The sequence below is a fragment of the Chiloscyllium plagiosum genome, chromosome 7 (assembly GCF_004010195.1).
Source record: "Chiloscyllium plagiosum isolate BGI_BamShark_2017 chromosome 7, ASM401019v2, whole genome shotgun sequence".
NCBI lineage: Eukaryota > Metazoa > Chordata > Chondrichthyes > Orectolobiformes > Hemiscylliidae > Chiloscyllium > Chiloscyllium plagiosum.
In genome coordinates this window covers 64,032,384-64,058,247 of record NC_057716.1, presented here as the reverse complement: position 1 = coordinate 64,058,247, position 25,864 = coordinate 64,032,384, and the positions used below count along the sequence as shown (strand labels likewise).

The 25,864-nt window shown below is 39.2% G+C and overlaps 1 protein-coding gene across 5 annotated transcripts in view; it reads right to left on the bottom strand.

Annotated features, from left to right (window-relative positions):
- Positions 1-25,864, bottom strand: part of galnt3 (UDP-N-acetyl-alpha-D-galactosamine:polypeptide N-acetylgalactosaminyltransferase 3 (GalNAc-T3)) — an 85,204-nt gene that overhangs the window by 36,919 nt on the left and 22,421 nt on the right. The window contains exons 1-5 of one of the 5 annotated variants that reach the window (XM_043693905.1): positions 14,914-15,365; positions 8,461-9,074; positions 6,774-6,946; positions 5,966-6,115; positions 1,464-1,698 (exon numbers count right to left, since the gene is read on the bottom strand). In XM_043693905.1, coding sequence (XP_043549840.1) covers positions 1,464-1,698; positions 5,966-6,115; positions 6,774-6,946; positions 8,461-8,957 — 1,055 coding nt within the window. In that variant the 5' untranslated portion in view covers positions 8,958-9,074; positions 14,914-15,365. Of the gene's footprint in view, positions 1-1,463; positions 1,699-5,965; positions 6,116-6,773; positions 6,947-8,460; positions 9,075-14,913; positions 15,366-25,864 lie in introns of those variants that run through there. The other 4 variants (XM_043693908.1, XM_043693907.1, XM_043693909.1 and 1 more) reach the window with 4 other exon arrangements.

Below are 25,864 nucleotides of genomic sequence, written 5' to 3'. Positions count from 1 at the left end.
CATAATCTGAGACCTTTGTGATCCACAGCCTGTTGTTCAACAATCAAATGCTCAGACAACATTCAGATATTCAATTTCTCACATGCTTATGGACTGCTGCAAGTCTCACACCTATTGTGTATTTCTAGCTATTCAGTTTAGACAAAACATTACAAAATATACTGCAACCATCTCATTTAAACTCATTCCTCCCTCTTGCAGGACAAGGTAATGTATAACACAGGAATCCATCAGACATTGATATGGCTCCTACTCAAGAGTTACTGTAATCATTCAGGATGACTTTACAAATTTCACGATCAGGAATGATGAACTGTACATGTTTTGATCATGTTTCTTCTCCCTTTCACCATCTAAGATGCTTGCAAAAGATCTAATGGCAAGAACTACACTTACATAACTTCCCAGTTATACAGGACACACCAGACTACCAGATATTTGAAAACGTATTTGAATTGGAAGGTCATTATTGGCTGGGAAAGATAATTGAAGCATTGTTTAAGAAAACCAATGGAGAATTAGCAGAATAACCAACTTAGCAGAATTGAGACCATTTGGCAAAGTATTGGCGGTGAATCATGAGCCGCATATAGGGCAATATTTTGCATAGTCAAAAGGAATGCCAAGTGTTGGCCTGAGAGCATTAGTGATGGCCCAATAACAACTCATTTCAAGATGACCCATTAAATGTCACTCCACTCAGGCACTTGACAGGCCTATGGTGTGCCTTCCACAGCATGAAGGACTCTAGTAGTGGAAGTCCCATCCTGAGGGCTGGCAGCTCTATGAAATGCTATTGGAGAAGCTGTAAAGAAGGCGCACACCCAATGTCAATATCCTTGCTGGGTTCCAGGCCAGAGGTGAGTGTTTGTGGTAATGGCATTATGGGGCAGAGAGTCAGCAACAGGAGAATGAGGGTGGCTCTCAGTGGTTGAGCCTCTTCCCACAACCAGCATTCTACACATTTGTTATACAATAAAGGTTACATTTTAATTAAACTATTTTCCTACTCGTTGCTGTTCCATCAACCTATTGCATTTCCTTTATCGTATTTTATACACTTTCCTATTACTTTTCAAAGTCCTGTTAATCCATCCAGTAATTGCTGGCATTAATTTGTTTCTACACTGCTGCATAAAATCTTGAAAATTGGTTTCAGCCATGAGTCTCTCTACATTTGCAATTTCCACTATCCTTGGAATTTTGCTTAACAAAATTAACAATGTATGTTGTCATTTAGGTTTCCCAATTTTTGTTTCTAATCATACCGTAAATTTATATTATCTAATGTTTAGGTATTCTGTTATCATTAAGAGAAAAAGAACTTCCTATGCTATGACAATCTCAACTACCTTGCAATGACAGACTGACTGACATCTATCAGAATATTTTACTTTAATACTCTTGTATCATACGTTTGTTAATATAATTGTTACTAGTGTGTTTTGGAAGTATATACTTACTTGATAGGATAAGTTTCATCTTTTCTCCTCTTTTTCTCATGGTCAGGAAGGGGTTCCCATCCAAATGACAGACTCCAATCAAAATTACCTCTGTTATGATTTTGTCCATATGGATTTGGTTTTGCTACTTCAAATGTATGGAGATCAATGCTTGTGATATCAGGACTCACCACAGCTGTGTAATTCTCAGCTATTCTGCTCAACAAAGGCTCCAACCAACCATTGAAGCATTCACCTAACAGGGAAAAAAAAACTTTTGATCATATTAGTTTGTGCTGCATCGATTCTAGGTAAATAACTGGCAGAATTCAATAATTCCAGTTGTCCTGGTACAAATGTGCATTTTAAGCAATCTAATTACCAAATAATTTTTAGCTGAAAATTGCTTCATTGCTCACTATTGTTTTTAAATGAATAGTATAAGACTCACATTTGTTTGGTTTCCACTACAGATATTCACAATAATTGCTAATAATTTGGGGAGAGGGGGAGTAGACTTACAATATATATGTACTCCCTTTGTATTTTTTTTGGATTGGATTAACCATAAGGCACAGGAGTAGAATCAGGCTATTCAGCCCATTGAATCCATCATGGCTGATAAAAATTTCTCAACCCCATTTTCCTGCCTTTTTGACATAACCTCTAACCCTAATGAAAGTAATCAAGAACTGACCTATCTGTGCTAAATACATCCAACAATTTAGCCTCCACAACAATGAGTTCTACAGATTCATCACCCTCTGGCTGAAGAAAGTCTACCCCATTTCAGTTATAAAGGTCACCCCTTCACTCGGAGGCTGTGGCCTCAGTCCTTGTCTCTCCTACTGGTGTAAAAACCTTCTCCATGCCCATTCCTTCCAGGCCTCTCAATATTCTGTATATTTCAATGAGATCCCTTCCAACCCTCTTAACTCCATAGAATCCTTTTCTGACAAGCCTTTTCGTTCCTGGGTTCAATCTTATGAACCTCCTCTGGACTCCCTCCAAGGCCAGCATATCCTTCCTCAGATATGGGGTTGAAAACTGCTGACAATATTCCAAATTCAGTCTGACCAGGGCCTTATACAGCCTCAGCAATAAGTCTCTGCTCTTGTATTCTAGCTCTCTCAAAATGAATGCCAACAATTTATTTACCTTCCTAACTGCCAACTGAACCTGCCTATTAACCTTAAGATTGTCCTGGATTAGAACACCAAAAACCCATTGTAGATCAGATTTCCAAAGCCTTTCCCATTTAGAAAATAGTCTTTGCTTCTATTCTTCTTACCAAAGTGCACAACTTTAAACTTGCCCATTGTATTCCATCTGCCACTTGTTTGCCTACTCTCCTAGCCCATCCAAGTCATTCTGCAGCCTACCTGCTTCCTCATCAGTACCTATCCCACCACTTGTTTTGTCTGCAAATTTAGCAACAATGCCCAGAGTTCTTTCATCAAGGTTGCTAATGAATATGTGAATCGTTGTTGTCCAACAGTAACCCCTGAGAGCTCCACTAGTTACCATCTGCCACCTTGAAAAGAATCCCTTTATACCACTTTCTGACTTGTGCCAGTCAGCCAATCCTCTATCCATACCAATACATTACCCACAACTTCATGGGCTCTTATTTAGTAGCCTCCTGTGTAGCACCTTGTCAAAGGACTTCTGGAAATTCACATTTATCACATCGACTGGCTCTCCTTTGTCTAACTTGTTCATTACCCCTTCAAAAGAATTTAAACATATATCAGTCATGATGACATCATGCTAACCAAAGCCATACAGCATAAAGAGAGACCTTTTAGTCCAACTTGTCCATACTGAACAGGTTTTCTAAATTAATCTCGTCCCATTTGCCAGCACCTGGCCCACATCCCTCCAAATCCTTCCTATTCATATACCCATCCACATTCCTTTTAAATACTGTAATTGTACCAGCCTCCACCACTTCCCCAGGCAGCCCATTCCAACAAGAACCACCCTCTGCCTGAAAATATTGCCCTTACATCCTTTTTATATCTTTCCCCTCTCACTTTAAACCTATGTCCTCCAGTTTTAGACTTCCCTACTCAGGGGAAAAGACTTTGGCTATTCACTATATACATGCCTCTCGTGATTTTATAAATCTCAATAAAGGACACCCCTCAGCCTCCAGTTGTCCAGGGATAATAGCCAAAGTCTATTCAGTCTCTCCCTTTAGCTCCAACCCCAGCAACATCCTTGTAGATCTTTTCTAAACCCTTTCAAGCTTCACAACATCCTTCTATAGCAGGGACACTAGAAATTGAATGCAGTATTCCAAAATTGGCCTAACCAAGGTCCTGTACAGCTGCAAAATGACATCCCAACTCCTATATTCAATGTGCTGACCAATAATGGCAAGCATACCAAAGGCCTTCTTCATTACTTGCAATTCTAATTTCAAGGAACTACAGACCTGTACTCCTAGGTCTTTGTTTGGCCACTCTTCAGGACACTAGCTTTAAGTCCTGCACTGATTTGCCCTACCAAAACACAAAACCTCATTTATCTAAATTAAACTCCAACGGCTACTCATCAGTCCATCTGATCAAGATCCTGCTGTACTCTGAGATAACCTTCTTCGCTTTCCAATACACCACAAATTTTGATGCCATCTGCAAACATACTAACCATACTTCCTATATTCACATCCAAATGAATGTGATTTCAACCTAGCTTACAGTGAACAAAAATGACAAAAAAAATTTAAAAGGGGATCTCCCACTGAATATAATTTTGCATTTGAGCTCTAATAAATCCAACTTTTTTCAATATCTTTCACTTATGTGAAGTGCGAGGCCACAGTTTCAATAAGCATCATGTTCCTTCAGCATTGTAAGTAATCTTTAGGTAGTAGTGATGACATAGATTAAAAGAATAAATATAGTCAATTAGGTCAATCATTAATTCAAATTGTTTTCAGATGACTTATGAATTTTCATTCTCACCTATTAATTTTAATATTTGCATTTATTTACCTCGTGTATTTTTGGAAACAATTGCAACTGTCATAGTTGCCAGTAAACAAATTAGCTGTGATAGCTCAGTGTGGCCTCGAACTTACTTCAGGAAATTTTTCTCACATTCATCATGGGATGCAAATGTCCCAGACAAGACATATGTTTATTTCTAATTATTATACAATTAAGTAACTTGTTAGTCCATTTCAGTTACAAATGAACTAATGTGCAGTGGATCTGAAAACTGCCATCTTGTATGGATGTCAGATTTCCTTTCTTAAAAAAAAAGGGCATTAGTGGATTTTTATGACAATTCAGTGGATTTATTATAGATTCCAGCCATTTTCTTTATTATTTATTCAGTGTCAATGGATAGCAGGGTAACTCAGTTGTTAGCATGCCCTCATCACCAGGAAGCCAGGTTCAATTCTGGCTGACTATGTCAAATCTGTATGTTCTCCCTGTGTCCGCATGGGTTTCCATTGGGTGCTTCACTTTCCCAGCAAGTTTTGAGAAGATTTATAGCTCAGGTTGAGGTACTAGGTAACATCTTCAGTGAGCCCCTGAATGAAGCAATGATGATGTAGCCCACCTTCTATATATGTTTGACAACACCAACCCAAGGAAACTCAAACATATAAATAGAAAGTGGGCTACACCATCAATGCTTCATTTGGAAGCTCACTAAAGATGTTACCTAGTATGATGACGAAACATCTGAAAACAAGCCTTCCAGCTCAGCGAGCAAACCTATATCCAGAGCTTCACTTTCCTCACAGTCCAAGGATGTGTAGGTTAGGTGGATTGACTACACTAAATTGTCCAGTGTCTAGGGATCTGCGGGCTAGGTGGATTAACCATGATTAATGAGGGTTTACAGGAATAGGGGTGGGATGCTCTTCAGAGGGTCAGTGCAGACTCAATAGGCGCTGTAGGGATTCTGAGATGGGAGTCACTGGCTGGGCAAGGAAGCATTTATCACTCATTCTTCAATTACCTTGAACTGGGTAGCTTGCTAGGCCCTTCAATGGGCAGTCCAGTATCAACTATATTATTGTGGGTCTGAAGTCACAAACAGACCACACCAAGTAAGAATGACAGATTTCCTTTCCTTAGAACATAAGTTAATCTGATGGGAATTTCTCAAAAATCAACAGCCATTATGTGGTTGCCATTCGGTTGGCTTCAAACTTCAGACCCTTACTGAATTTGAATTTTATCATCTCTAGTGCTTTTTCAGACTTAAATAACTAACTGATTCATTTTCTGTAGAATTCAAATTTCACTATGACAGCATCTCCCCAGGTAATTACTGTTGGTCTCCGAATTCCTAGTCTAATAAGAAAACAATAGTATCATATTGCATCATAATATTTGTTAAATAAAAGTCAATAGAAGGTTGTGCACTTCTTAGAAGGAATAGACAACAAACACACACTTCAAGTGCTAATTTACTTTTTCCAAAAAGTTGACGCTTATATCACAATTTTGTGAATAATAACCAACCACTTCTCCAAATATTAAAACTAGTCAACTTACAGTGTGCATCCAAGAAAGTCAGGACCTCTCCTGTTGCTATTGAGGCTCCTAGCAACCTTGCAGTAATTAATCCCTTCCTTTCCCGCTGCCGAACAACTTTAACTATTTGAAATGGCTTCACATAATTATCTAATTGATCCTTTAAGTAATCTGGAGATAGAAACATTAGTTTTCTGAAATAGTTGTATAGGAAATGTAAAAGGACATAATCAGTTAAATAAAATTAAGAAATCAACACTGAAGCACTGAACAAGGACATTTGATTAGCGTCCAAAGTGGTTTTTCACGATTCCAACAGCACATAAGGAAATAAATTTATTAGTTTAACAAAAAAAATTAAAATATTCTCTCCCAATTAATCAGTTCCTGAACAGATGCAAAAAATGATATGAGCAAACTATCAAGGAGGGCACTTACCCTAAATTCATATGTAATACAATTTTTTTACTTCCTCACCCTCACCCCCACATACCCCTCCCCTCCATCCCCACCCTCACTCCCACACACCCCTCCCTCCCTTCCCCAATTTTTTTTACTCCTTTGTTTCTCAATGTCAGTGTTTGATTATATTGTGACATAAATGGTAATTGAAAGAGTAAATTAATGTGAATACTTAAAAGTTAATCCCAAAGTATTCACTCATATTTTTAAGATGTACTCAAAAGGTTTGACACTTTTTACTTTTATACTAAAATATTTTAAGAACTTAACGTACACACATTGAAAATTCTGGAACTAAACAGATAGCACAAAAATACTTCATTTTTATCACTCACAAGAAAGAGTATTGATGGTAGCTTGTACTTACCATCTGTACTTGCATCATCCACCATAATTATTTCCTTCAAAAATATAGCAGGTGAAGTATGCATTACACTGAACACAGTTCGGAGTAGAGTAGACCAAGCTTCATTGTGAAACACTATAATCACACTAGTAGTAGGCAGGGGCGGACAACGCTTAAATTTCTGCTCAATGCATCTGGACAGAAAAACATTTCAGAAGAGACTTGGAAGATTTAGTGAAATTTGTGACGGCAAAATGCCATTCTTAGCTATTTATTTAAAACTACGATGCCTTTATTGGATTTATTTTACTTATATATCAAGCATAACTGCAAAAAAAAAGGTTTAGTATATATAGTTTTGAAGCAATCTCTACAAATTTTGCTCAGAAGCTACTAAATGAATAGTTAATTTACTTAATTTCTCATTGAACATTTCAGAGTAACTGGCATACAATTCTAGATAGGTTTCAAATTTAGCAAAATTTAATCATTAAGTTCTATGCAATGATTAGAAATTATAGGTCACCAATGTTTGTAACCTTCAAAATTATACTAATTACATATTAAATATTTTTACAATTAGAACAAAAATGTTCAGCATCCAAACGTCCCTTCATTTCTAATATGAAAATATTGAGACAGCATTCAGCACTAGATGTCCATATATTTGTATTGAAGACAATGTTATGCATTTTACACTAATGAAAACAACATTTATTCAGGAGTGTGTTACATTTGGATGTTATAGGGAAATAAATATACATCTTTTTCTGGTGTTTAAGTCAAAGCTAAATGTGCAGTTGCTGCACAATAACAGAATGCTAACAATGCCCTAACAGTTCATGAATATGCCAAGTAATAGAATGCAACTTTGTTTAAACTGACAAATTCTTATTTAAAGAGTGCACATATAAAGACAAGTTATTATGCAAACTGGAACACTTTGTAATGTGTAAAGTCAATTGCTTATGCTTCATGGTTGTTGTGAGAAATCCAACTCCATAAATCAATGTTATTATGAATTGAGTTATTTAAAAATCTTTATTCTCAATCAACACATCACATTATAATCCCTTTGCGTATTATTAATTCTAGAAGTTTTCTGAACTTTGATAAAAAGACGATTAAATTATATTTGAGGATTACACATTGGATTGTTTAACTGCAGCCACCAGCCCAATACCAATAGCTGTAGTTCAGCTTGCACTTGGGTAAAATCCAGTGGTTAACTTCTGTTAGTTGGAACTATAGATATTGAGAGAGCTCTTCATATCTCTGAACATATGCAATGGTAGACAGGCCTTCCAAAAAAATTGGAGTATTTGGAGACCAGGGAGAAAACTATCGGTATAGTAAAACACTTACATTAAAATATATCAGGACATTTTAGTAAACCAAATTCAATTCCGTGCTGCATTTACACTTCGGGTAGAGATCAGCGATTACCACCTCCAGTGAATTTTAATCCCTATCAATACACTGAGGCTGGATTCCACCTTTTAATTTACACTGTAAATCAATGTTCATATGACAATAATGTAAATTTGCAGTTCCAGAGCATTCTAAAATGTTTTTTGTTCACATGTTCACCTTATAATAATTACAAATGAATTCTAAATTATTTCAATTGCATTTACATTCAATTGGGAATGCTAACTTCACAAAAATATTGGATTACTTTAAATCATATGCAAATTTTAAAACATACTCAGGTGGTCGTGTGTCAGGTCCAAGGCCTCTGTGTAAAGAAATTCGGTCACTTGCAAAAGCATTGAAGCAGTGTTTTTCATTTCCTTGATCTTTTTCCTTCTGTTCTTCAGGGGAGAGATTATCAGTGTGAAATGGCTTCCCAGAAGCTCCGGGAGCATTTGAATCCTCAGGTGGCCGTTCCATGAAAGGTTTCAATTCTACTGCTGTGTAACATCCTGGCAAACAAGGCTTTTTGATGTCTGTTGAGTCTTGCTGTCTGATAGGTGCTCGTATTTGCATTTTTGGAATAGAGTCTCTTAGATTGTTCACTGCTCCCATCATCATGTTCAACACTTTATCTTTCTTTACTACCATTTCTTTCAACCATGGCTCTTGTGTAGTAGTCCCAACTACTTCCCTATGCATCAGAAATATAAATGTAATAAACACAAGAGCTACAAGTACAAGTTTCCAGGGCAAGTATCGTTTTCTTAAGAGTCTTCTAACTACAGGCATGATCGCTAGAAAATAAAATCAACACCAGCAATGTTGCTTTTAAGTACCAGAAGAATATCCAGCTCACTGCAACAAAGGGACTCTCTCAAATTTATATGAGGTAGTAAAATCGTAATTCTGAAAAATAGAAAGCAACAATAAATATCATGCAGAACAAATTCAGACTAATGAATATTTGTCATTTTTTCCAGATAGAAGTGTAAGTTATGACTCCTAGAAATGATATGTAAAACAAAAAAAATCTACAATCAATCCATTACTATCTGTGAAGAGGCAGACATAGAGACAAAGGGAACTTTTCAAAGCTCTTTCTCCTAACATTACATATTGCCTTACCTACAAGAGAGACAGCATGTTTAACAAATCATGAAACTTAGTAAAATTGCTCACTTCCACAAATTTTGAAAAAATAAATTTTCTGTCGTAATTCCTCAGATTTATTGCCTTTTTAAAAAGTATTAAGTTTAATGCTTCTGTCACTAAATCTAAAAAGCTTTTCCCACTAATTTTGGGATCAGCAGCGTTTTGGATTAAAAACTTCAGTCAAGTGAATCACATATCCTGTACATGACCAAACGACTCAAGTATATCCTGTAAAGTGATTTGTAATAAAGAGACAGTCGCCAAACTACTGGAAAAATTATGCACTTTAAAAAATGCACCCTGAATCCATAATTACTATTCAGATGGTTACTGCAGCAAAAGAGAGTAAATTTTGATATAGAGTGAAGAGAAATTTATCTAAGAAATTGCAATGTGTGAGGGTAACAGATACGCACTGGCAAAAAAGCTAAAGTGACCTCACATTAATGTAAGCATTTAGAGCTTACAAACAGAGCTTGGCACAGTTAGTGATGTTCATTCAATGAAATATAGAGTATTAGCCATTGAGTCATTACAACACAGGAGTAGACTGTTCTGAAGAAGAATCATTCTTACATCTGTTCCTCTCTCCACAGATACTGCTATACCTGCTTAGGTTCTCCAGTATTTGCTGTTTTTTTTTTATTAGGTGAGTGGACTATTTGGTCCATTGAATCTACAGTAACTCTGTAGAGCAATCCAAGTCAGTTCCACTCTCTAACTCCATCCCTGTAGCCCTGCAAGTTTACTCATTCAAATGTACATTTTTTTGAAATCATTAATCAGTTTCCACTTTCCTCCTAGGGAGAGATTTGTGCAATAAAGTTTAACTTTTCACTCTGGTGCCTGTATTTTCTAAGCTATTATGCTTTGAATATAATGGAAACCATAGGACAAACCTTCCCACTAGTTGTGGACAATTTTCAGCAATAACATTTTAGCGAAAGAGTGGAAGTGCATATGTCTAACTAATGGGAGGTACCTAGCAGATTCTGGGCCATTATTTTTGATTGCTGGAATTGGTCATTTATTTCATGGATATAAAATTATACCCAATTTCTAGTCCATTGCCAAACATACCAAAGTAAGACCGAAATCTCAACCAAGCTACCTCAGCCAACTTCTCCCCAGCCCTACCCACCTCCAATTTATCCCTCCACCCTAAGGCTCCCAGCCTCATTCCTGATGAAGGGCTCTGGCATGAAACATCGATTTTCCAGCTCCTCAGATGCTGCCTGACTGGCTGTGCTTTTCCAGCAACCCACCCTCAACTCTAAATCTCAACCAATGCTATTCAAAACTGAAAATAAAGAATGCAAGCTCAGTCAGGGCATCTTTTATCATGGTGTTTGATGGCACTCTATGAAAGGCTGCATCCAAGACTAACTAGTCAAGAAGGAAGCAAAGGAAAGAAATATCTTCAGTTTTAGACTTCAAATTACATTATTATAGCTTTATATGATAACCTTAGGATGTAACAAGTTCTGATGTCATAGCTTAGTATTTTTCCAATGAAACTTTGTCTTCCAGGTGTTCTCAATCTTTCTAGTCTAGTATAATCTGTTCTGAGTTTGCCTACACTGTGCTAGACAATAGACACAGGAGTAGGTCATTCTGCCCTTCGAGTCTGCACCACCATTCATTATGATTATGGCTGATCATCCTTAATCAGTATCCTGTTCCTGCCTTATCTCCATAATCCTGGATTCCACTATCCTCGAGCTCTATCCAACTCTTTCTTAAACGAATCCAGAGACTGGGCCTCCACTGCCTTCTGGGGCAGAGCATTCCACACACCCACCACTCTCTGGGTGAAGAAGTTTCTCCTCATTTCTGTCCTAAATGGTCTACCCCTTATTTTCAAGCTGTGTCCTCTGGTTCGGCATTCACCCAACATGTTACCTGCCTCCAGAGTGTCCAATCCTTTAATAATCTTATACGTCTCAATCAGATCTTAAATGTCTCTCAGTCTTCTAAACAAAAGGGTATACAAGCCCAGTCGCTCCAATCTTTCAACATAAGATAGTCCTGCCATTCCAGGAACTGACCTTGTGAACCTACATAGTGATGTGCAGGTCTATGCTATGATTGAAAAGTTGTCCTAGGATATTTTCTAACAGCCATATTGTGTAAAAGTAAGTAGATGCAAAGCATTTAAATAAAATAGAATCAAGAGCAACAGCTATTGAAGCCTTACTGGTTTTGAGTTTGGCCCAGATGCTCCATATGTGACATTAGCAGGTTGGGGTTAGAACCTAAGAAACATGTGTTCTTGAGCAAAAACATTGAAAGGTCAACTAGAAAACCATTTTTCTGAAGCATTTTGGCTTGCACTCATTAAGACAGTTCACAAGAATATCAGTTCAAAAGGAAAAGCAACACTAATATTGTATAAAAAGAGACTATTGGTTGACCTAATCTACCTCATGCACATTGCAGATATATAGACAAATTTTGCTATGAATAGGCAGCTGCTGGTAACATTGTATCCAATTAACCTGCGTATGCAAAACTTGCTACCAGTACCCAACATTAGATGCAATTCTGCAATTGGACAACATCTACATGATAATACTGAGTATGCGAAAAATTATGCTGGACGATAAATATGGGATTTTTTGTTGGGTTCACACAGCAACACGCGTGCTCAAAGCTACAGATATTGACACACTGAGCTCTTTACACATACTCAACAAAACAAGCGACAGCTATTTACTGATTTATTTTTCAGGGTAATGGCCTCTTAACTATCAATCATCATTAATTGCCACATCCTCAAGAACAATGCCTTTACCAACACAAGTCCACTTGTCAATCAATTATGGAATCTCTGCAGTGTGGATGCAGCCCATTTGGCCCATCGAGAAAACGCTAACCCTCCAAGGAGCAACCCACCTATTTCCTATGGCTAACTCACCTAGCCTGCACATCCTGGACACTATGAGCAACTTAGCATAGCCAATCCATCTAACCTGCACATCTTGGGAAGAAGCCAAAGAAAACCACGCAAATTTTTGCTATCAACACGGTGTCTTATGATCTTATACGCCACAATCACCTGACGAAGGTGCAGCGCTCCAAAAGCCAGTCCTTCCAAATAAACCTGTTGGACTACAAACTGGTGTTGTGTGATTTTTAACTTTAAAAATCTGGAAGACAATGCAACCTATTGGTAGTAACATTAGCTACTGTGCATAATTAACAATGGAATATATTGCAAATGAGGTATCTGTGAAACATATTTACACTCAGATTAAGAACTTTGAACAGTTTCCCCCAAATGGAAAAAAAAAATCAGGAATGGCACTCCATGGCATGGGATTTCAGCTGGGGGAACACAGGAGCAACAAGGAAGAGGAGAATGAGAAACAGTCTTCAATTTAAAAAAAAGACTTCATGAACAGTAATTAAATTTTGACTTGTACAAATTATTCAATAGTGTAATAATATCATTGGTTACTATGGTACAAAATGGTTTCTTTTTTATTTTATGCTATCCTTACAAGTTCAGGTTTATAATCCAAAACAAAAATACAAATTGCTTTCGTGACTGAGCAGGTCTGGCAGCATCTGTTGGGAGAAAGCGGAGTTCATGTTTTGGGTCTGATGACTCTTCATCAGAGCAGTGAAGAGTTTTTGATCCTTCAAAGAAAAAAGTCACCTTCACCGAAATAAAAATCAGAGATTTTAGTTCAGAAACCAAGGTTCAAAGCAATATGTTACAAAACTTCATCATAATTGCAACATTAAATAAGTCTGCAGTGTCTCTGATCTGCTCATGCATTGCTTAAGTTGTACAGTAACATAACTGACTGACAGGCCATTGCCCATCACTGCTGAGCTCGTGATCATTTCATTATTTCAGTGTAGCTCCTGTCCAAAAGTCATTGCAGTCCATTTCTTCATTTTATGAAAATCACCACTGCTTCTTGGATTGATCATTATATCCCTTTCTTTCTTGCTCTGCCAATAAGTCTTCTGTCCTATCACCCTGACTTTCCTCAAGTATTATATCTTCCTAAATTTTTAAACTTGATCTTTAATCCTCTTCAAAATTTCCAGCACTTCTCTAAAAGGGAGTTGAGCACAGAATGACAAGGTTACAGCTTCCTGTTATTCCTCTCTTGCAATCTCCACACAGCTCATCTTGGAACTTATCACCCATACTACTCCTTTGGACTGACTTTGCAGCATAACAACTAGCAACTAATCTTCCCTACATCCCTCAAGCCCCACTCATTCTGCCTCGCTCTTTAAGTCTATACCAGAGACATAGCTCTCACCAAACTCTCTGCATCTCCTTCCACTCCACATCATTTAGGAAGGTCTGATAGCCATACCCTGACTAAACTGGAACAAGGGAACATGGATGGTCATATTAGTTAAGGGATAATTGGGTGAGAACTTGAATGAGTGTGTAAGTGATTATATAAGGATCAAGTAATCAGTGAGATTGAAGTTTTGTGCAAGATGAAATAAAAATGACAATGAAGTATATATCTGAATCCTGTTTAGCCAACCTTTCATGTCTGCTGTTTTTCTTCAAAAAGGTAGCAAATAGTTTTAAGGCAGAGGAGTTTCCATTCTTAATAATCAAAAGACTGTACGGTTATCAGGCTAGGAAGGAACATGGAGTAATCAGATTGGTCATTATCTCATTGGGTAATGCAGCAGTAGACTCAGGGCTTGAATGGCCTTTTTAACATTCATTCATTTATTGCCAGTCCTTGCTTTCCTGATGAAGAGCTTATGCTTGAAACTTCAACTCTCTTGCTCCTCAGATGCTACCTGACAGGTTGTGGTTTTCCAGTGCCACACTTTTGACAATGTCTTTTAAAAGTCCTTTAAAGTCATCAATCTAATGGTTAAGCATCTGGGTCACATTCAAGCCAGACCAGGACAGAAGATTTTCTACCCTAAAAAAAAGGGCATTAGTGAACCAATTGGGTTTATGACAATTGATAATGTTCACCTGATTACTATTAAACTAATTCCAGATATTAGTGAATTCAAACTCACAGTCAGTCATGTACAAATTTGAACCCAAACTCAAATTCCCAGAATATTAACATGGATCTCAATTATTAGTCCAGTGATGTCATTACAACACCACCACCTTCCACTCATGATTCATGTTTGTACAGTCATGAGCAGACAGCGGACTATAACTGAGAAAAGGCCGGATCAAGGACATTATCATGAGAAATTTATGGACTAACATCTTGACGCTATGACAATTAGCCTCCGACAGTGATTTTCTTGAGTCTCAAATGTGACTACAGTAGAGGCAGGGCTTCACCGTGAACTCCCAACTTTAGTCATAATCTGGTACGCAAGAACTTTCCTTTGTTTCCAGTTATCCTCCAATAACGTCAAATCCAATGTCGCTCACAACTTCCGGACTCCAAATAACAATTTTACAATTATCGTGACCGCAACGTGGAAGTTGAACAAAAATACGTTCACGCGGAATCAATCCTGACGCGTCATATTCAACTCCTGAGAATTTCTAATACTTTCTTAAAATCAGATATGTCTGTATTTAAATAAAAATCACACTATTGCTTAACGAACGAAGGAAAAAGTGACTTACCACACACATGTTGATTAAAGAACTTCGATAACTTTCAATGAACGAAAGAAAACCTTAGCTGGCTCGTCAACCCTAAACAACCCCAACACGGTGGAAGAGATTGCACGGAGTGCCTAGCGAACTGTTCTCTCCCATTTGGTTCACTAATACCCCTTTTTCGGGCAGAAAATCGTCTGTCTTGTCCTGGTCTGGCTTGGATGTGACCCAGATGCATGAAAAGCAGACCCCTCGCCCAAACAAAAACAAACAGCAATGCAGTTAACGTTCAGAGAGTGATGAACTCGCCAATTTGAAAATGCAGTGGGATTTTAGAATGAAGTAAGTCAGCTTTCATCACCTGCGGAGCCCAGGGCACTACAGTCCCCGATTCCAGGGTCAGACATTTGTCACCTCGAGCCCGCCTGCAATGCGAACCAACACAACAACCGGGCGCAGGGAGCCGCTTGCCGCGCCACCTGCCGCGCCACCTGAACCTGGCCCTCCGCACTCTCAGCACCAACTTCCGCCTCGTTGGAAACAGGTGTGCACACCCAGGTGGGAAGGAAGGCAGGCGTGCGCATGCGCCAGCCCGGGACTCCAGGTGAGCTCGCCCCGGGCTCCCCGGGGATTTAAAGGGACCTGCAGCCTCCCTTGTGCAGAGGGAGCTGTCACATCCGTATCACCACCGGCGTCCAGCTGCAAAAACACGCTGGGGCTTTTATTTGGAGGGTGGGGGAGAGTGAAAGGGTCCGCAGCGGAGAGGTGGACGGAGAAAACGCGGCGCTGCTCCGGGAGTTGGGTGATTTTTTAACTCTGTCCGCCCCAGTCCAACATGGGCACCTCCACATCCACTGCTCTGGCTGTCGCTCATACAAAGCGACCACGTGCAGTATTCAGCCAGGTTCCGGGATGAAAATCCAAGGGGGGAGAGCACCTTACCCAGGCCCTCGGCAATTACTTAAAAGTCACAGACACATTCCACGGTCGTTCCAACAATCTCTGCAAAGGTTTACCATTTTTGTTGTACATTGTGGACTAATTGTATTTTTCCTCTTTGTGCATCACTAGTTTTAAAACGAAACTAGATCACAAACAGTTGTGTTCTTTGGATCACAAACAGTTCGTAAATCCAGAGGACTCGATGCAATGTTTCAAAAACGCCCTGAAAACCAAAGTGTCATTCTTTTGCGTAAAATTCCACACACTGGTACATTGTCAAATGCGAGTTAGCCACACTAGCTCCACTTCAAAGCTACAAAAAGTAGGCGAGATTTTAAGATCATGATTGAAAACACTAGTTCCGCTCTCCCGCTGTTGTATTTTTGATCTAACCACAGCAATAGGATACGGGTTACCTGGAGACACCAGTTTCTATCTGCCGAAACCAGCCTCTTGGAATCACGTTGTCCGTTTCATTTAACATTCTTTTACGTTCCGAAATCCGATAGATGGAAAATGTCTCCTCATAGAGTTATAGAGACATTCGGCACGGAAAGAGACCCTTGTGTCCACACACTCCATGTCAACCAGACGTCCTAAATTGATCTAGTCGTATTTGCCAACATTTGGCCCATATCCCTTTAAACCTTTCCTATTCATATACCCATCCAGATGCCTTTGAAATGTTGTAATTTTATCAGCCTCCTCCACTTCCTCTGGCAGCTTATTCCATACACACACCACCCTCTGCATGAAAATGTTGCCCATTAGGTCCCTTTTTATATCTTGTTCCTCTCACCTTAAACCTATGCCCTCTAGTTTTTGACTCCCCTAACCTGGGGAAAAGACTTTGACTACTCCCTCCATCCATGCCCCTCATGATTTTATATCCCTCTATCAGGTCATCCCTCAACCTCTGATGCTCCAGGGAAAACAGACCCAGCCTATTCAGCCTCTCCCAACAACTCAAATCCTCCAACCCAGGCAACATCCTTGTAAATCTTTTCTGAACCTTTTCAAGTCTAATGGCATCCTTCCTCCTGTTAGATTAATTTACATAACAATCTATACCTAGAATGAAGATTTCAGGAATTAACATTTTGTCACAAAGCTCTTGCTTTCTTCAGGATTCTGATCAGTCAAATTGACAAAGTTTTGTGCTCAGTAAATGAGGACAGGAATATGTACAGCAGATTCAATTTCAAATCACTGGATTGTTATAGTACCAAAGGAGGCTATTCAGTCCATCTTGTCTACATTGGCTCTCTCAACAAGCATTCTGACTTAATACTATTTTCCTGCCTGAAATAACTTCAGAGAGGCTGGTATCCCATTACCGGGTCACCTTTTATTTACACATTGATTTTAGTACTGCCTCAGGCACCAGAGTGGTGGTACCTCTGACAGCCTTTTTCTTTTTTCATAGAATTGACACTCTCACTACTGTTTATTTTTTTGTTTTGTTTTCTTTTCCCACACTACCACCTAAGTGCGGTAGTGCTTATTTTTTCCCCAGCACCCATGGTGTGTGTGTGCAGGTGTGTGACACAGTGAAAGACACAAAGTGCACGAATCTTTATTCAATTTCCACCACCAGGAAGACAGGAAAATACCTGGGTGGCCAGTGACAAACACTGCCCTTCACATCAAAGGGCAGTGCTGTGTGATCAAAACAGTGGGGGGGAGGGTAGGGACTAAATCAAAATAGAGTTGGAGGGAGAAATAATGCACTCCACTCCCTGCGGCGCCCACCTCTCCCTGAACAACTCCAGGGTGTTGGTCGACACCGCGTGCTCCTTCTCCAAGGACACCCGGGCTCTAACGTAACCGCGGAAGAGGGGAAGGCAGTCAGCCCTAACGACCCCCTCCACCGCCCGCTGCCTGGACCTGTTAATGGCCAATTTGGCTAGGCCCAGAAACAGACCCACGAGGAGGTCTTCAGACCTGCCCTCCTTCCTCCGTACCGGTGCCGGAAGATCAGGAGTGTGGGACTGAAGTGTAACCAAAAGCAGAGGAGGAGGTTTTTCAGAAAATCAAAAAGGGAGTGCAAACGCCCACACCCAATATACACGTGGTCCACGGACTCCACAGCGCCACAGAACAAGCAGTTGGGCTGGGAGTCCGTGAACCACCGCAACCTGTGGTTGCAGGGGACTGCTGCGTGCAGCACCCTCCACCCCAGATCCCCGAGAGAAAGGGGATGGACTCCCGCGTAGAGAGCCCTCCACTGGGGATCCCCACCGCCCGGTACTCACCCTTTTTATCTATCAGCTAGGGTTCCCTGATTGGACCAGTTTAAAAGCCCCAGTCAGGGAACCCATATTCTAAGAGGACCAGCTAGATAATCTGGTTACAATCACTACACTGCCTTTTCCCCATAATGCAGAATATTGTTTCTATTTAAATTATCATCTAGTGCTCTCTTGAATGCATCACTTTAATTTGTCTCTGCCACATCTCCTAGCTCTCCATTGAGCTTAACTATGTGTGAAAAAGCATTTTTACTCAACTCACATTTGCTTCTTTTGCAAACATTTTAAAATCATGCCCTCTGGTTTTCAATTGTTTTCAGAATGGGAACTGTTTCTCCCTATCTACTCTGTCCAAGCCATTCATGATTTTCAAAGCTTCTATTAAATTTCTCAACTTTCTCCTCTGTAAGGAACACAGTCCTAGCTTATTAAACCTTTCCTCACAACTGAATTGTCTTATTCCTGGAAACATTCTCAGATAATCTTTTCTGAACTCTCTCCAATGCATTCACATCCTCCCCATAGTGTGACACCCAGAACTGTACGTAATGTTCCAGCTGAGATCTTCTTGTGCCTTATACAAGTCAGCATAATTTCCTTATTCTATGCCTCTGTTAATGAAGCCTAGGATGCCATATACTTTATTAAATGCTCTCTTTACTTGTCCTGTTACCTTAAATGATCTAAGCACACATACAGCCAGGTTTCACTGGTTCCGCACACCCTTCAGGGTCGTGTTCTTTACTTTAATTATACCTTCATGTTCTGTCTACCAAAATGTATCACCTCACAGTTTCTGGATAAAATGCCATCCAGTAGCTCTATGTCAATTCAGTGAACTTGCTGATGTCCTTTTGTAGTTTTACAATGGCCTCCTTTACAATGCTTCCAAGGTTTGTATCACTCTCAAACTTGAAAATCATCCCCTGCACACCAAGCTCTATATCATTAATATATATCAGTAAAAGTGAAGATCCCAAAACTAACCCCTGACAAGTTCTTCTACAGACCTTCCTCCATTACTCCTGCTTCTGTTTCCTATCCCTCAGTCAATTTTGTATCCATGTTGTATCCAATTTTGTTTCCATGAGCCAAAACCTTCCACACAAATCTGTTGTATAACATTGTATTAAATACCTTTTGGAAGTCCATGTATACTGCATCAACAACATTACCTAAATCAACTCTCTTAGTAACTGCTTCAAGAAATCTCGAGCAAGATAGTTAAACATGATTTACCCTTAAAAAAATCTTTGCTGGTTCTTCCTAAATAACCCACAATTTTTCATGTGACTATTAATTCTTATCCAATATAATTGTTTCAAGAAACACTGAAATTAAACTGACTGGTCTATAATCAATGTGCTTATCAACATAGGCGTTCTTGACCAAGAATTGATGTTGAGACACAATCCCTAATGGCAATTGTTCATAGAGAAGTGCATCCTCCCTATGTTCCTGGCACTCACTGCTCAGAATCCATGCACCAAATTCTGTATCGAATTCCAAGTAGTCATTTGGTCTTTTATCTCTCTGGCATACTTTGACCATATTTACCATGCAACCTAAAACCTCTCTCTTAAAAAGACAGACTTTAATGAGTCACCACCTAATTGAAATGCTGAGAAATAATGCATCACGATAATTCAATTCAAAGTAATATTTTGAACTCCTAGAAGTGAGTTTAGAAAAAAATTGGCAGGTAGAGTATACTGTGGAAAGACGGAACTCACCCACCTTGACAGAAAGAATAGAAAACTGTATATTATTTAACTCTGCAGTATAGAGAAGTCTTTGTGTGTTAGTACATGAATCATGTGAAGTTGGTTATGGCAAGTTATTATTAGGAAGGCAAATGGAATGTCGTTGTTTATTGTAAGGGAAGTGGAATAGAACCATAAAATCCTTTGTTTGGAAGCAGACCATTTAGTCCTTCAAGTCCCCACCAACCCTCCAAAGAGCTATCCTACTCACACCTCCCCCACCCTAAACCCTGCATTTCCCATGACTAATCCACCTAGCCTGTACAACTCTGGATACTATGGCAGCTTAGCATGGCCAATCCACCTTATCTGTACATCTTTGGACTGTAGGAGGGGAAAACCAGGCAGACACAGAGAGAATGTGCAAACTCCACACGGACAGACCCAAAACTGGAATCAAACCCAGGTGTCTGGCACTGTGAAGCAGCAGTGCTAAACACTGAGCCACCGTGTTGCTCATTATAAAGGTTCAGAATATTTGTCACAATGGTATAGGGCATTAGTGAGACCAATCTTGAGCACCACTTGCAGTTTTGATCTCTTTACTTGAGGAAACTAGGCCATTCAGCCCATTGAGTCCACACCGATCCTTTGAAGAGCATCCCACTCAGGCCCACCCCATCCCTGTAAACCCTGCATTCACCTCAGCTAACCAAGCTAGCCTGCATGTCCACAGATACTATGGGCAATTTAGCATGGCAAATCCACATAACCTACACATCTTTGGACCTGTGGGAAGAAACTGGAGCACTCAGAGGAAACCCTCACAGACACGGGGAGAATATGCAAACTTCACACAGACAGTCACCCATGGCTGGAATCGAATCTGGGTCCCTGATGCTGTGAGGCAACTGTGCTAGCCACTGTGCTGCCCTGATATTGTCTGATATACAATCAGAAGCATTTCAGAAAAGTTTTACTCAGTTGTTTTCTGGGATGAATGGGGTTATTTTATGAGGAAAGGTTACAATATATCCATAGGACTTTTGAAAAATAAGAGGTGATCTTGTTGAAGGATGAATACTGACAGCATATTTCCCCTTGTGGGAGAGACTACAACTAGTTTAAAAGTAAATGCTGAATCACTATTGTCAGGAGTGAGGTTTTGTTTTAATCCCAGGTGGATGTTTGTCTGTGAAATTCAGTTCCCCAGAAAGCTGTGAAGCAGGGTTAGTGAATATTTTTAAGGCTGAGTGATATGATTCATTGATAAGGGAGTCAAAAAGGTTAAGAGATTGACAGGAAAATTGAGTTTATTATTTAGTAAGCTCTATGAGGTGGCATACATTCAAATATGCTAAAAGGTAGGATCAAGGATAATGTCTAGAAATTATGAAGAATGTTGTATATCCATTGCCACTTTTAGAAAGCATTTGCAAATTGATGTATAGGATGAATAAGGAGCAAGTTGGTGTCAGTATTATTGTAATTTATTAATAGGTATCTGAGATAAAAGTAGGATGATATAAGATAACTGGGTTGAATATTAACCAAGCAGGATCTGGAAAGATGGCTACTATTATAAAATACTTATCTAAACTAAATATGAAGAGGGAAGAGTTTTATGTATAGGTAAGCAAAATGAAGTGTCTGCTGACACCAACAGTACAATGAAAATTTCCAACTGTGTATGTCAGCAAATGCAGCCTTTATAGTATTTGATTCTTTTTGCGTCATTGTCAAAAAGCTTTGTTCTTATTGTATCTAAACTTGTTTTCCCTTATTTACAGATTTTTTTTTATTAGTTCCATTGGATTATTATTCTCACATTATTCACCTCGAGCTTTATTGAAAAATACAATTAAACAAAAAACAAAAAAAATTAAACAAAAATCAAACACTCCAAACAAACAAACAAGAATCAAATATGATTTGGAGGTGTCAGTTTTGGACTGGGGTGTACTGGGGTGTGAACTACCTGATGAAGGAGCAGTGCTCCGAAAACTAGTGCTTCCAAATAAACCCTATTGGACTATAACCTGGTGTTGTGTGATTTTTAACTAAGAATTAGATACTGCTAAAAGTATTATGTTTCTGTCTTCACTTATGCGACCCAGCCTGCTGAGTGTTTCCAGCATTTTATGCTTTAAAAACTAAAATTGTTAACTAAACATATAGGACTATCAAATACATAAACCTGAATAGCAGATGTACATAAAAGATGAGCTGGAGAACAATGTATCAACAGGAATTATTGCTGAAAACATTACAGAAACAGATTAATTTCAAAAATGAAATGAGTTCAATATCGACGGATATAGACTATTCCAGAATGATTAAAATCAAGACAGGAGGAACAGTATCTTTATTCATGCAGGGAAATTGCAAAATTAGAAGAAAATGAAAATATAGCTCCCTCATCTACTCATCTACTGTTCACACTCTAACCCATTCCTCAATCAACTTGACTTTATTATTCCATTGCCCTCCTTATTGGCCTCCCACATTCTTCCTTCCATAAATTTGTAGTCATCCAAAACTGTGCTACTTGTGCCGTTACTCACATTAAGTCCCACTCATCCATTATCCGTGCTCGCTGAATACTCCTCATATTGAATAGTTGAGGCCCCAGAACTGGTCATTGTGGCACTCTACAAGTTACAGTTTCAATCTGAAAACAATATGCTTATCCAGTTTTTGTTTCCGGTGAGTTAGCCAATCCGATATCATTATTAATGTATATTAAACACCGTAACTCTCATCTTCTGTGGTAACCTGTTATGTAGCATTTTCTTGAATGCCTTTTGATGTCCACATACTCTACATTTGCAGACGTATGATGTAAGGGCTTTAGACCCATGGAACACCATTGAAAAAAGCTCATCATTGAGCATAGGTAGCATAGTATAGACAGAGTTAGAAAAACAATGAGAACATGAAGAAGTCAGAAACGTGTGCAGAGAAGCATGTGGATAAAATAAAACTTATTAGGCAATAGAGGTTATGGAATGGTCTTTCAATAATGTAATAGATAAAAGACTGGTGTATCTCTGATTACCACATATTTTAGCATTTAGTATTAATATGCACAAAAATTATTATAATAAAGATAGCTCTTGACCTTGCCTCCATCTTGAACACAAACCCTTGAATGAGGGCATAAAACCACACAACAAAACACACCCTGCTTGTTACACACTGAAAATAAAACCTGATAAATTTATCAACCATGATTTTCACATCACAACACCATATTGACACTGTATGATGATTCTCCAAGTGTCTTGCTCCTACCACCTTTTTGAAGGTTTTATACATTTTCTGAATATTATACCAGCATGCCTATAATTCCTGTAGTTTGTCAAGCTGTTTTTTTTGTGTCACTGTGTTACACTTAATTTTTCTAATCCTTTGAGATCTTTCCAGAATCAGTGGAATTTTGGAAGTTTATGAACAATGCATCTACTATCAATGTACCCAATGTTTTCTAAGAACCTGTAACAGAGACCATCAGGTCCTGGGGACTTATCAGGCTTTGATTCCATTATTTTGCTGTTAACCTTTTTCTCTACTGATCATGAATTTTTAAAATTTCCTCCCTCCTTTTTACTTGTGGGTTTTTTAAACTATTTTTGAGATGCTCTTTGTGCCTTCTACAAAAGCAACATTTTCATAGACTCTGCCATTTGCCCCGTTTCCATTATTATTTTAGCAGCCTCACCCTCTATGGAGCCAATGCTCACCAGCCTTTTTACATACTGCTCTTCCTTTTTCTATACTTGTAAAAAGCTTTTCCTGTCTATTGTTCATATTTCTTGCTAATCTTCTCTTACATTCCAATTTCTTTCTGATTTTTTTTTCATCTAATCATGCTTTACTGGTTTCTAAAATAGTCCCAGTCTTTTGGGCTATGACAAATGTTTGCAGAATAGTCCATTTATTTAAATTTGTTGCAATCCTAAATTTTGCCTGTCCAAAATCCATTGTCATGATTTTAACTAAAAACATATTATCATGTTTTACTGGTTTCTAAAATAGTCTCAGTCTTCTGGGGTACTCCAAACCTTTGTAGAATTGTCCATAGTTTATTTAAATTTGTTACAATCCTAAATTCCTTAGTTAGTCAAAGATGGTTTAACCTTCTTGTGAAATCTTCCTTTCTCACTGGAATAGATATTAGTTGAGAGTTATGAAATGTTTCCTTAAATGTCTGGCATTGCATCTTTATCATCTTACTTTTTAACCTATTTTCCAGTCCACTTCAAACAAGCTTGTCTTTGCATTGTTATGAAAATGATTATTGAATATTTCATTGAGGATTGAATTTTTTAGGGTTGTGAGAAAATTGAAGTATTTGAATTTCTCTGTGTTTACCAAGACAGGTTTACAAAAAAAATTGAAAGGATCTTAAGCATTTTTTAAAATCATGGATCTCAGTTCTTCAGATAATAGATATCACCTGCTTGAGCTATATGGCTATTTGATTAATAGTGACTGGATTAGAGAGTTCCTTGTTTATGTGTGATCTTCAGGTGGGGAACAAGTAATATGTGAGGAATGGCAGCCCAGTCTGTCTCTCCTACCTCTGAAAAGAACTGTCTTGTTGAGTGCAGTGTGAATCCTGTTTGCTCTTCTAAAAGACTAATTGAAGGAAAATTTCAATATTCTATTTCCTGAGCAAACTGTTTGTAAAGAGGAGAAAGTAAGGACTGCAGATGCTGAAGATCAAAGTCGAGGGTGGGGTGCTGGAAAAACACAGCCGGTCAGGCAGCATCTGAAGAGCAGGAGAATCGATGTTTCGGGCAAGAGCCCTTCATCAGGAATGACGCTTGTGAGCTGAGGATTTGGACAGATAAATGAGAGGGGGTGGGGCTAGGGGGAAAGTAGCTGAGAGTGTGATAGGTAGATGAAGGTGGGGGTAAAGGTGATAGATCAGAGAGGAGGGTAGAGTGGATAGATGAGAAGGAAGATGGACGGCTAGGACAGGTCATGAGGGCAGTGCCTAGTTGGAAGGTTGGAACAGGGATAAGGTGGGGGGAGGGGAAATGAGAAAACTGGTGAAATCCACATTGATGCTGTGTAGTTGAAGGGTCACAAGGCTGAAGATGAGGCGTTGGGTGGTAAGGGTGTGCCAATGGAGAAGGCCCAGCACCTGCATGTCCTTGGCAGAGTGGGAGAGGGAGTTGAAGTATTCGGCTACAGGGCAGTGGGGTTGATTGGTGCGGGTGCCCCGGAGATGTTCGCTGAAGTGTTCTGCAAGTAGGCATCCTGCCTCCCCAATGTAGAGGAGACTGCATCAGGAGCAACAGATACAGTAAATGACGTGTAGAAATGCAGGTAAAACTCTGATGGATGTGGAAGGCTCATTTGGTGCCTTAGACAGAGGTAAGGAGGGTGGTGTGGGTGCAGGATTTGCAATTCCTGCGGTGGCAGGGCAAAGTGCTGGGAGGGGAGGGTGGGTTGGTGGGGGGGCATGGACCTGACAAGAGAGTCACGGAGGGAATGATCTTTACGGAGAACAGATTAGGGGAGAGGAGGGAAATATATCTTTGGTGGTAGGGTACGTTTTTAGGTGGCAGAAATGGCAAAGGATGATGCGATGTATAAGGATCTGCACATTGAAGTCCATATAGATCACATCCACCACTCTGTCCTCATCAATCCTCTTTGTTACTTCTTAAAAAAAACTCAGGAAAGAGATGGTCGTGTGAGGGAACCTTGGTTGACGAGGGAGGTTGAATGTCTTGTAAGGAGGAAGAAGGAGGCTTACATAAGGTTGAGGAAACAAGTTCAGACAGAGCGTTGGACGGATACAGGATAGCCAGGAGGGAGCTGAAGAAAGGGATTAGGAGAGCGAAGAGAGGGCATGAAAAATCTTTGGCGGGTAGGATCAAGGATAACCCCAAGACCTTTTTTGCGTATGTGAAAAACATGAGAATGACGAGAACGAGGGTAGGTCCAATCAAGGACAGTAGTGGGAGACTGTGTATTGAGCCGGAAGAGATAGGAGAGGTCTTGAATGAGTACTTTTCTTCAGTATTTACAAATGAGAGGGACCGTATTGTTGAAGAGGAGAGT